The sequence below is a fragment of the Triticum urartu genome, chromosome 5 (assembly GCF_003073215.2).
Source record: "Triticum urartu cultivar G1812 chromosome 5, Tu2.1, whole genome shotgun sequence".
Lineage (NCBI taxonomy): Eukaryota > Viridiplantae > Streptophyta > Magnoliopsida > Poales > Poaceae > Triticum > Triticum urartu.
In genome coordinates, this window is record NC_053026.1 from 546,582,315 (window position 1) to 546,592,754 (window position 10,440).

At 42.6% G+C, this 10,440-nt stretch overlaps 1 protein-coding gene across 1 annotated transcript; it reads left to right on the forward strand.

Moving 5' to 3' along the window:
* The first annotated feature begins 3,784 nt into the window (after nucleotides 1-3,784).
* LOC125505959 (E3 ubiquitin protein ligase DRIP2-like) lies at nucleotides 3,785-9,337 on the forward strand. The gene is made up of 7 exons (XM_048670855.1): nucleotides 3,785-4,168; nucleotides 5,712-5,811; nucleotides 7,130-7,445; nucleotides 7,545-7,789; nucleotides 7,888-7,938; nucleotides 8,358-8,430; nucleotides 8,867-9,337. The coding sequence occupies exons 1-7, from the start codon at nucleotides 4,048-4,050 to the stop codon at nucleotides 9,086-9,088; spliced, it is 1,128 nt and encodes a 375-aa protein (XP_048526812.1). The 5' UTR covers nucleotides 3,785-4,047; the 3' UTR covers nucleotides 9,089-9,337.
* The last annotated feature ends 1,103 nt before the right edge of the window (nucleotides 9,338-10,440 follow it).

Genomic DNA, 10,440 nt, shown 5'->3' on the forward strand with positions numbered 1-10,440 from the left:
TTGTGGCCGGGGTGGTTACTGCAGTTTCTCAAGTACAAGGAGATTCTGGGTTCGATCACCTTGCGCGTACATGTGCCTAGTTGTGGTTATAACACCTTAACGGGCGCAACCGGCACGAAATTTGACAAAGTTCACGTATTCAAAAAAGAGTTCACAAATTTGAGAAAGTTCCACGAATTTTTTTAAAAAACCAGGAATTTGAAAAAGCAATTTTTTTGTGAAATTCGAAATAGTTTTAGAAATTGGAAAGAGTTCACACATTAGGAAAAAAGGGAAAAAAGGACAAACGAACAAAAACCTTCCCAAAAAAAACTCCAAAAGAAAAACGAAAATAAAATCTTCCCAGACCCCCCCCCCCCACCAAAAAAACCCCGAAAGGAAGCTTCCAGAAGCTTCGTAAACCCGGCCAAGGAAGGTTCTGGAAGCTTCCCAAAGCAAGGAAATCAGCTTTCCACGTGTGCCTTACACGGGCCGGCCCATAAAAGAATCATTTTCCTTTTTTCTTTTTCTTTTTTCTTTTTCCTGGTTTGAGAAATTCTTTGCAAACACGCGAACTTTTTCTCCGAATTAATGATTTTCTTAAAAAAAATTGGATGAACTTTTTTGGTAATTCGATGCACTTTTTTTTTCAAATTTGTGCACCTTTTTGAAAATCCATGAACTTTTTTTGAATTTTGGAAACTTTTTTCAGAATCGACCAACATTTTCAAATTTTATAAATATTTTTTCAAAATCGACAAACATTTTTCAATTTTGATGAACTGTTTTATTTTTTATGAACCTTTTTTCAAATTTGATGAACTTTTTCAAATATGTGAACTTTTTTATAATTTGTGAAGTTCGTTGAATTCGTGATTGGTTTTGAAATGTGTGAACTTTCAAATTTTCTTTACATTTTCCTTTCGGAAATATCATGTTTTTCTAAATCTGTGTGCTATAAATAGCGCAGTTACGCTTATTCTTAAACCGTTCGGCCCGCACTCTCGAGTGGACCTGGCCAACAACAATAGTTCGCTCACTCGTTCGCCTGTTCATTCCATCAGGTGACAGGTGGAATGTTGACTGATGAACAGCACATCGTTGACTTTCTAAAAAATGCAAAAACTCCAAAAAAATCAGGAAATTCAAAAGAATTTTTTATGAATTTAAGGAAAGTTCATGAATTCGTAAAAAAGTTCACCATTTTGTAAAAATTTTGCAAACCCGAGAAATTGTCATGAATTCAATAGAACACCAAGAATTCAGGAAAATGTCCATGAAAAGTTGAAAAAAGTATGAATTTGAGAAAAGTGCATGTACTCAAGAAATGTTTATGAATTCAAAAAAAAATCCATGAAGTTGAGAAATGTTCACGAATGCAAAAAAAGTCATAAATTCAGAAAAAGTTCAACAAAAATAAAAAAACCTCTAGGAATGTTGTCCTTTGAAAAAATTTCGTGACTCAAATAATTTCATGGTTTTTGAAAAAAAATGAAGTTGAAATAATTCATCAATTTTGAAAAAAGTTAATGTATTTTTTTAAAGTTTATAAATAAAAAAGTTTGTAGATTTGAGAACATTCATCTGTTTGAAGAAAAGTTGATATATTCAAAAAAAAGTTCATAGATATGATAAAGTTTGCAAGTTTTGAAAAACGGTTTACGAATTTGAAAATGTTCATGTATTTTTAAAAACTTCAGGAAATTTTAAAAGTTTGTAATTTTTATAATGGTGTTTGAATTTGGATGAAGCCGCGCATTTGAAAAAAAGAAGAAAAAAATGAATAAACCAAAGAAAACCATTCGAAAAAAAACCCAGACAAAAGCTTCCACAAACTTGCCAAAACTTGGGCTGGAAGCTTCTCGGGGCTTCACAAAACCAGGAAAGGGACGCTTCGCATTGGTGCCATATACGGGGTAGCCCATAAAGAATCTATCGAGGATTTGGCGTAAACAACGGTATAAGCGCCAAATAGGAAACAACTTGATCGATCGATCGATGGATCGTACAAGGTACATGGAGGAGGAGCCAACACAGGACTAGATCCATCAAGGAAAAGGCTGATCGCTTGTTACTTGAGAGAGCTTCAAGTATGGGCCTAGGTGACCCTTGAGAGACAGAAGATTGGACCTCACATCCCTCCCAGATGCACCATTGCTGGCTCAACCTGATGTCCCGATGAATTTTAGGCGGTAACTGCTACTATTTTTTTTCCGGTCCTGTATTTCTATACATTAGGGTAGACCAATTGGGATGAGCTATTTCCAAACTCTCATATAACCTCCCTAACGGTTTCACGTTTGATCAGTTGCAACAGAAATTCCAGTCTCCTGCCTTTTGAGATTGAAATTATTTTGGACCATTATTCCAGGCCTGCAATCCAATAATCTCTAACATTTGGCGACCCATGGGAGAACTTCACCTGGCTCATCATGCAAACGAATGCTCTGCTGGCCCACTCAATCCAAGCCCAGAGGCGACGCTAGCTAAAAAAACAAGAAGTGCGCTAAAGGCCGAAACTCTAAAGCCCATTCAACAGCGGGAGGTAGACAACAAAATTTCTATCCAACCGCTTGACCTTTTAGAAGAATTTTTTAACTTTAGAACCTCCTTGTATCTACCCTTCGATGCACCATCAGGCAAATAAAATGCCCGATGACGGCAGTTGGGTCGGATCTTGGTATACCCCCTTCCCGGCTCTCGGGACCGAGACCTCATGTTCAAAAATTTTACAAGTGTTTCCCAGGAGACCGACTTCTGAGGCCGGCTTCACAGGGGAAATTACCATGGAGGTCGGCTATCTATGTGAACAAACCAAGAGCTGGCATGACTACCATTCAGATAGGGACCCGTAACTTGAAATATTTCGAATATATATGTTTCAGAAATTAATTTACTCAAATTTTTAAAAGTGTTCACCACACATTTAAAATGTTCATGTAATGTAGAAATAATGTACATGTAAATTTTAAAAATGTTGATAGCATTCAAAAAAATGTCCTTAACATTTGAAAAATATTCGTGTGTTTTTTAGAAAATGTCCCTATCATTTAATAAAATGTTCACAATTTTTTTAATTTATATCATTCAAAATATGTTCACACGTTCAGAAATATGTTAAGCACATTTGCTCAAAATAGTTAATGTAATTGCTTTTTTCATAACATTGAAAAAATGTTCTTGAACTTTTTTAAAAATTTCACGGATTTCAAAAACATGTTCATGAAATATTAGAAAAATGTTTCTACAATGTAGAAAGATGTTCAAGTTGTTTTTAACATGTTTATACAATGTAGAAAGCACATGTAAAGAATCTTCCCAAAACCGTCTTAATCGGCTGGCCCACTAAAGCCATCGCGCAACCAGTGCCAGATGTAAGGCGAGGCCAAGCTACATCTCGCAATATGAGAGACATAGCTCCCGTGTAGAAAATAAGCACTGATGCCATGCGAGCTACCAAACGAACTGCAGAACTCGGTCCCGACCGCGGCGTTTCAGCTTGTGCAGACTTCATAGGGTGACTCGTGCAGGAAGGCCGAAAACAAGCCGAGCAACCAAACACACACAACAAGTTACCCCTCTTTATGGTCTCTTTGCTTTGTACAAGAAATTCGCCACCTACCCACACACAAAATGAATCTTATCTACACTAATTATGGAACAACGAAAATTGGAACGGCCTGGTTCGGAACAGGAAAAAGAGCAGATAAATTTGGAAAAACAATAGGAAGACAGTTCCGAATACAAATCGCACATAGGTCCTTATAGGCTACGCGCACCCGGCGCCGCCAACACGCAATCGCCTCTGCCACTCCAATTTCCTCTATTTATACAGCGCAATAGGAAAAGACTTCGTACTCCCCGGCCCCACAAACCCCCGCGCCTCGCCGGAGCTCCGCCGCCGCAGCCGCCGCGCCTCTGTTGTCCCGGCCGGTCAATGCCCTCGATTCCATCGCCCCGCGCCGCGTATTCCTGATTCTCCGCCTCCCCCGGGCCCCGAGCTCTTCTGACGAGGAGGCCGACGAGGAGGAGGAGGAGGTGGCGAAGGTGGTTGCCGGCGGCGGGGAGATGGGGCACGCGCCGGGGGTAGCTCGCGTGCGGCGGGCGCTGCTCGCCCCGTGCGTGACGTGCCCTCTCTGCGACGGCTACTTCCGGGAGGCCAGCGCCTTCACCGAGTGCGGCCATACCTGTGAGTTCTCTCTCCCTCTCTCTACCCCGCTCCCCCGCCGCCTCTACGGTTTCTTTTCTCTTCCGTCCGCCCTCCCTCTCTCTTCTCCGTCGTGTCTGCGCTGCACGCGCCGGCGTCCCGCGCCGCTGCGCGCGGACGCCCCCATGCCCCCCCGTCGCGTCGCGCTGCCCTCCTTGGTTTTGGTGTCGGATGTTCTGCTTTCTCTGTCCCTGTTCCGTCTGTCTCTCTGTCAGTGGTGGCGTGGTAATCAGGTTGGCGTTCGACGCGACTTCCTGATCCCAGATGAGCGCCGGAGCCGCCACCGGTCTCGTGCGAATTGCCGAGGCTTCTGATTGCGTGCCGCTGCGGTCTGGCCCTGGCGGCCACCTTCCGCCGCGTTCGCTCTGCTTGGCCGGCGTTCTCGTTGGAGCTGGGTCTGCTTCGTCATCCTGGACCAAGAGGCAGGCGTTTCCTCTCCGGTAGCCGCGTGCGCCGGAGCTACTCCGGAGAAACACTGTGCGGCCGATCGAAGCCATGGTTTCTTCGCCCGTGCTCTCGCGCACCAGTCCCACCGGAGCCGCCATGCCATCCCTGTTCTCTGGAGTCGACAATGCAGCCAAGCTGAATCTTTTGTGTGTGTATGTGCGCGTGTGACTGTAAGTAGCAGGTGTTTTGCTGTTGCATTAAGTGCAGGGTGGCTCAAACAGAGCAGAAGGGAAACAATAAAAATCCGAACATTAGCAGGTGTCAACAACACTTCGGCTGTACAAAAAAAAGGAGCAGAACTACTCTTGAAAAGCATCCATCAGGAGGCTAAATCCTACACTCACTAGCTCCCAAACATTAGCAGCCGTAGTATTCTGTTCTCTGAAAATCCTCTTGTTTCTCTCATTCCAAGCAAATATGCCATGCAGCTACAGTCGCACAAGCCACCTCCACTGCTCCTCTTTGCACTTGTCTTGTCAGAATTGTTGATCTTCTTCCACCATCATCCAGGGATCGAGCTTACAGAGAGAGCATTGCTCGCTACTCATGGATGGTGAGAGCCAGCAAGCAACCATACCTCTTTAGCAAATGCTTGACTCCTGTCCGTTTGGTTATGTTATCGATGCTTCTGGTTAGTAGAACGGGTATTCAGTGGCGTGCTGTCTTATATAGTTATTTGTATTGGGGAAGTATCTCAGATCTATGTTTTTGGTATAGCCGCGCTTCACATTATAAAAAAAAAAATGGCCACACCACTTTTTTTTTGACAAAGTGGCTGCACCACATGATGTAGATGCCAGGAGGATGATCACTCTGATTATCTAAACAAACGTTCTTGATTGATAAGCCTGACAGCTACTGCTGCACCGCAAGTACAGCGCAGTTGTCAGTCTTGTTCAAGCTATCAATCTGGATGCAAGTCAAGTATCTACTCTTATTGCATTGTTGCTACTTTGTATTTTACTCATAATGTAGCTTTCCTCTGTCGAGCACATAAAATTCGGTTCTTTCAAATCTCTGTATGATACTCGCATGCTTGTCTGTAGAGTTCCTCTTGTGACCATATTTTTGTAAGCAGTTTGCCGGGAATGTATTATGAAGAAAATAGATGAGGAGGAGATCGAAGCCTGCCCAGTATGCGACGTTGCTCTTGGGATCACTCCTGAAGAGAAACTCAGGTAAGTAATTGTTAAAATACCAAGGTTATCTGCTGTACAACATTGTTTTTCCAACTTGTCAGTTCTCTTTTTTCTTTAAATTCCTGTAAGTACACCTGCATAGCGTTAATAACATGTGAGCCTTAAGAAGTGGTGCTGCCACTTTTTTAGGCCTTCTTACACTAATAGTACATATAGTGCATGTCAGAATGAGCCATTTGGAGGTTCTACGGATACTAAATCAAGTAAGAATACATGATCCAAAATCTTCTGTTCATCTGTAACAATAGAACAAATTCTATAGTTCTCCGGCTGCCTCAAAATGGCTCATGCTGCAAGTCCTCCAGCTTGTTTCATCTCAGTAATAATTGGGCCAACACAAAATTTTGTGGCTCCTCTCCCTCCTATTGCACGTGTCAGAGCATCATTGGATAAGTCGGCAGTTTGCCTCAGGGTCCACGTACTAAAGCCCTGCATCAGTGGCCAACAGTTTTCGTACTGCAGCCGACTGACCAGACCCCACAGTCCGACACTCCTGTCCTTGTCTCTGTAAGTTTTCCCTTCGCCGACGACGCCCAACACAGCCTTAAGAACTTGGCAGTATAAGGATGTATAGACTATAGAGCAACAGATGGCCAGAATGGAGAAAACAGACTAATAAAATTCATGTTAGAATCCATATAAAACTATCATGAAGGATATCTGCGATTCCAACAAGCAAACATGTCGACACTTGTAACTTGATCCTTAAAGTGATAGGAGTTCAAATACATTTCCATTGTGTTTTCCATTTTAAAATTCGTACCTTTCAGTAAAATATGGTGTTCACACACACCATTTATTAATAGCTGCAGAAACAATTAGCTCATTTGGACCCTTATATAAAACAGTAGAAAAGTGCACTTAACATTTTTCTGAAGAATAAGAGTATATGTACGACCCTTGTACCGCAGAAAAGTGCACTTAATATTTTTGTGAGGAATAAGAGTATATGTACTGTTAATATCTCTATACACATTTGAATTAAAAATAGTTCCTTCTGGTTATTAGTGAGAGTATACTAGCTTATAATTACACTCCTGTGGATTCTACTGTATAAATCTTGCGTAAGTTGTAACAGCTATCACAGCTCTTCGTGCCGACTGCCTGCTACATTGTTATCTTGTCTAATAACACTGGCTGAAATACACACGCTTGCTAAACAGTGTATATACATTTTTGTTTGGTGAAGCAAAATCTTAGAATTCCAGCCACCATCATTTTTTTTTCCTGCAATCTCGACTCAGGTACTCAACTATATGCTGCTACCTAACATGATTGATTGGTTCCTTGTTTGAAGGGCTGATATAAGTATTCAGGCTATCAGAAATTATTTGTTTCCACCTAAGGCAGATGTAGATGCTTTTGAGGCTCCAACTATTACATTGCCAGCGAAGAGAAAAGAGAGGTCCATTTCTTCCTTGGTTGAAACCCCAAAGATGGCAACACAGTCTACTCTGACAGGACGGAGAACCAAAGCTGCAAGAAGGACTATCACATCCCAGACGTTTTCTCTCGGTAAATTGCCAAATAAATCTGAAGACCGCTATCAGATGGCTGAGAAGGCCTCGGCACTAAAATCTACCAAGATGACAACATCTGCAAATAAAAAACAGGTAGTATTGAAGTGTTATCAACACATAATTCATATGCAAGTTTTATGCCAGTTGTCTTGTAACATTTTCTTATTCTAACTACACTTCCATCCCAAACAGAACAGTGTAGATATTTCTGAAGATGGAAAGAATCATGGGACGATTGACAAGGAAGAGCTTGAGAAGCCCTTACGGAGTTTAGTCGTGGCAAGCGCGAAGAAATCGCAGAATCCAAGTCCTTGTCTCAAGGAAAGTCACAAAAATAAAACAACCACAGAGCATACTCCGAGGGAAAGCCCAGAAGCAGACTCGCCTGATGGAATAACTACCCAAGTCTGGTTTTCACTAGTCACTTCACCGAACCAGTAAGACCTCTTGCAGCATCTCTATTCAATATATATATACAGATTCTGATGGACCATGTGTTTTGTGTTGTCACATCAAAATGAAAATTGTTTTGCAGGGTAGAAGCTAAACTGTTGCCTCAGCTAGAAAAGAATTTCTACAGAATTAAGTGAGTTCCCCTTTAGGCTTCAAGTTTCCTTGTCAACAATGATATAGGCCTCTCATACTTAGCATCCTCTTAATCATAGCATATGTTGGTGGAGATATTTTCCCAGCTTAGATGGCTCAGTGTGCTGATGCCCCTTTTCCTGTTATCTTTGATTGTTTTTTACTAGATGCATAGATTGCTCTGGTATTAGCAAGAGTTCTTCTCTTCATCTCAAAATATGAAGGTGAAGAACCTAGAAAAACAGTGGTCTTGCGAATTTTTATGACAGGTGGAGAAGATATTTCATCCGAAAATCCTGCATGCTTTTTTTCATTCATTCCTACCAGCAATTCAGTTTTCGCTGATGTAATAACATGTTAGTAGATTCCAAGAATTTAATACATTCTGTTCTTCAATATGATTTTTTCTTCTTGTTTCAGAGATGGAACTATGCGGGTATCCTCCATCCTGAGGCTGATTATGAAAAAACTTGAGCTAGCAAGTGACGATAAGGTGGGCCTTTTAGATGTCATTGTACTTCCATTTTTGATTGCTGTCACTCCACAAACCCTACTCAAGTCTGTGCCCTGCTATCAAGGTGCTTGCTTCCATGTACTACATTTACCGATAAATCTGGACTTTGCTACATTTCTAGATTTTGTTTTTCAGAAATTGTGAAGGGGCCACTGTCCCCATGGATTTCCATTAAAAGGAACCACCCTGCTGCATTTGTAGATTTGGATGGTGACATAGTAGGATTTAATTGCACCATTTTTCTGTTCAAAGCTCCCAAAGAATACGGCACTAAAACATTTTGCAGCTCAATGATCCATCCTATCATATCTCTTCCTGTTAGTGAGTGTGCGCGAGTCTGTGTGCCCACAAACCGAGAGTATGTGAACCTGCTCTTTTGTTTGACCCCTTGTGTATACACTTGTGCGAAATGCAGGTGGAGATCTTATGCCATGATGAGTCGGTGTGCCCCTCGACAACGCTGCACGGCCTACTCGAGCGGTGGCTGAGCTGCAAGCCGAAGGAAGAGGTCCTGAGGCCGGTGGGTGCTCCGGCGAATGAGTTTGTGATGGAGCTGCGCTATCGCCGGTGCCCAGGGTCCAGGCCCCTTTGCTGCACGATGAAGATAGCGTCCCTCCCCTGCCATTGCAGCACCTAGCTCCTCCGTCTCCGTCATCCGCTCATGCTCGTCGTTCAATGGTCCATCAGTCTGCCTACCTAGGATATATTATACATATAGTATTCTCACTCTATACCTGCATATCTTTCTCAATTTTGTTGGACCGTGTAAAGAGAGAAGGGGCGAAAGGAAGAGGTTAGCATAGCCGTAGATTTGCTAGACAAAGAATCCGAAAACTTTATGCAGGCTACATTTTTGGTTTACAGTTATGAATTCCTCAGTTGTTCCTCTCCCCCCTCTTTCTTGTGGTAATTTTGCTTCTTACCCACTGTGCAAGGCTGCGCGGTAGCCCTGATTTGGTCAAAAGATCTCGTTCTAGGTGAGATTCCTTCGGTTTGTCCTGTGGTGGTCTAGTGGTTTTGGCTGGTAACGGTCTATGCCAGGGCGTGGCCTGCAAAGCTGCACATCGAGCGAGCTGAACAGCTGCTTCCACAGGTCATTCTGATGTCTATGTCTATGTCTAAGCCGTTGACACATTTTAAGTCTTGTTCAATTCAGACAAGTGAAACAGTGCAGTGAAAGTGCCACTTACACCTTTTTATTCAGAAAAGCGAACGTTGCACTTCTTTACTAAACTAAAGTTCTGAAATAAAAAAATATTGCAGTAAACTAAAGTTGATTTGTCCAAATCCATTATAGCTTAAGAAAAACTCAATCTATTTTGAATCAACAACAAAACATGACGGTGGATGTTTGTTGTCTAGGGCACACGGAGAGGTTGCACGTGGAGGCCCTTGTCGGCAATAGCAACGTTTATCGTTGATGGGGCACGGGCGCCCTAACGGCTTCCAGTCGGCATCAAACATGCCGGCGGACGTCTCTGCTCATGCAAAGGGTGTTAGGGTAGTGGCCCTTGGGTCATGGTGGATGCTGCGCAGGTGAGGAATGGTAGCGGCTAGATCACGCAACGACATGAGAGCGACCCCCTAACGACTAGGGCAGCGGTCTATGGTGGGAAGATGACCCATACATCAGCTACCATCATACCGTTGCGTCCTATCATGGAATACAAGCTGCCGTGACTACCTGAAGATCCGTTTTCAAGATGATAACTGGAACACTGCCTCATGTTGCGGCTAAAAATTCTTGTCCCCACCTTGAATATTTCAGTTTAGTAGCGGCAAACTTGCGTTGTTACCTCATTAAATGTTTTGTCTCCTTGTTGATGTGCTCCCTTCGATGGTTGGTCTCGAAAGTCAGGATGAATATTTTTGTCTTAGACCATTTTCATCTGAAAGGGGTGACGGAGGCGCAAGGCTTTTTTTATTCCTTCTTAAAGGCGTTGTCGTGCAAGAAGTTGAAATTGCATATATAAACCCTAAATGGATTTT

Excerpts from the sequence above, each read along its gene's own strand:
- LOC125505959 (XM_048670855.1), top strand. The coding sequence starts at position 4,048 with ATGGGGCACGCGCCGGGGGTAGCTCGCGTGCGGCGGGCGCTGCTCGCC. Across the intron at positions 7,939-8,357 it reads AAGAATTTCTACAGAATTAA|AGATGGAACTATGCGGGTAT; the intron begins GTGAGTTCCCCT and ends TTCTTGTTTCAG. Across the intron at positions 8,431-8,866 it reads AGCTAGCAAGTGACGATAAG|GTGGAGATCTTATGCCATGA; the intron begins GTGGGCCTTTTA and ends TGCGAAATGCAG.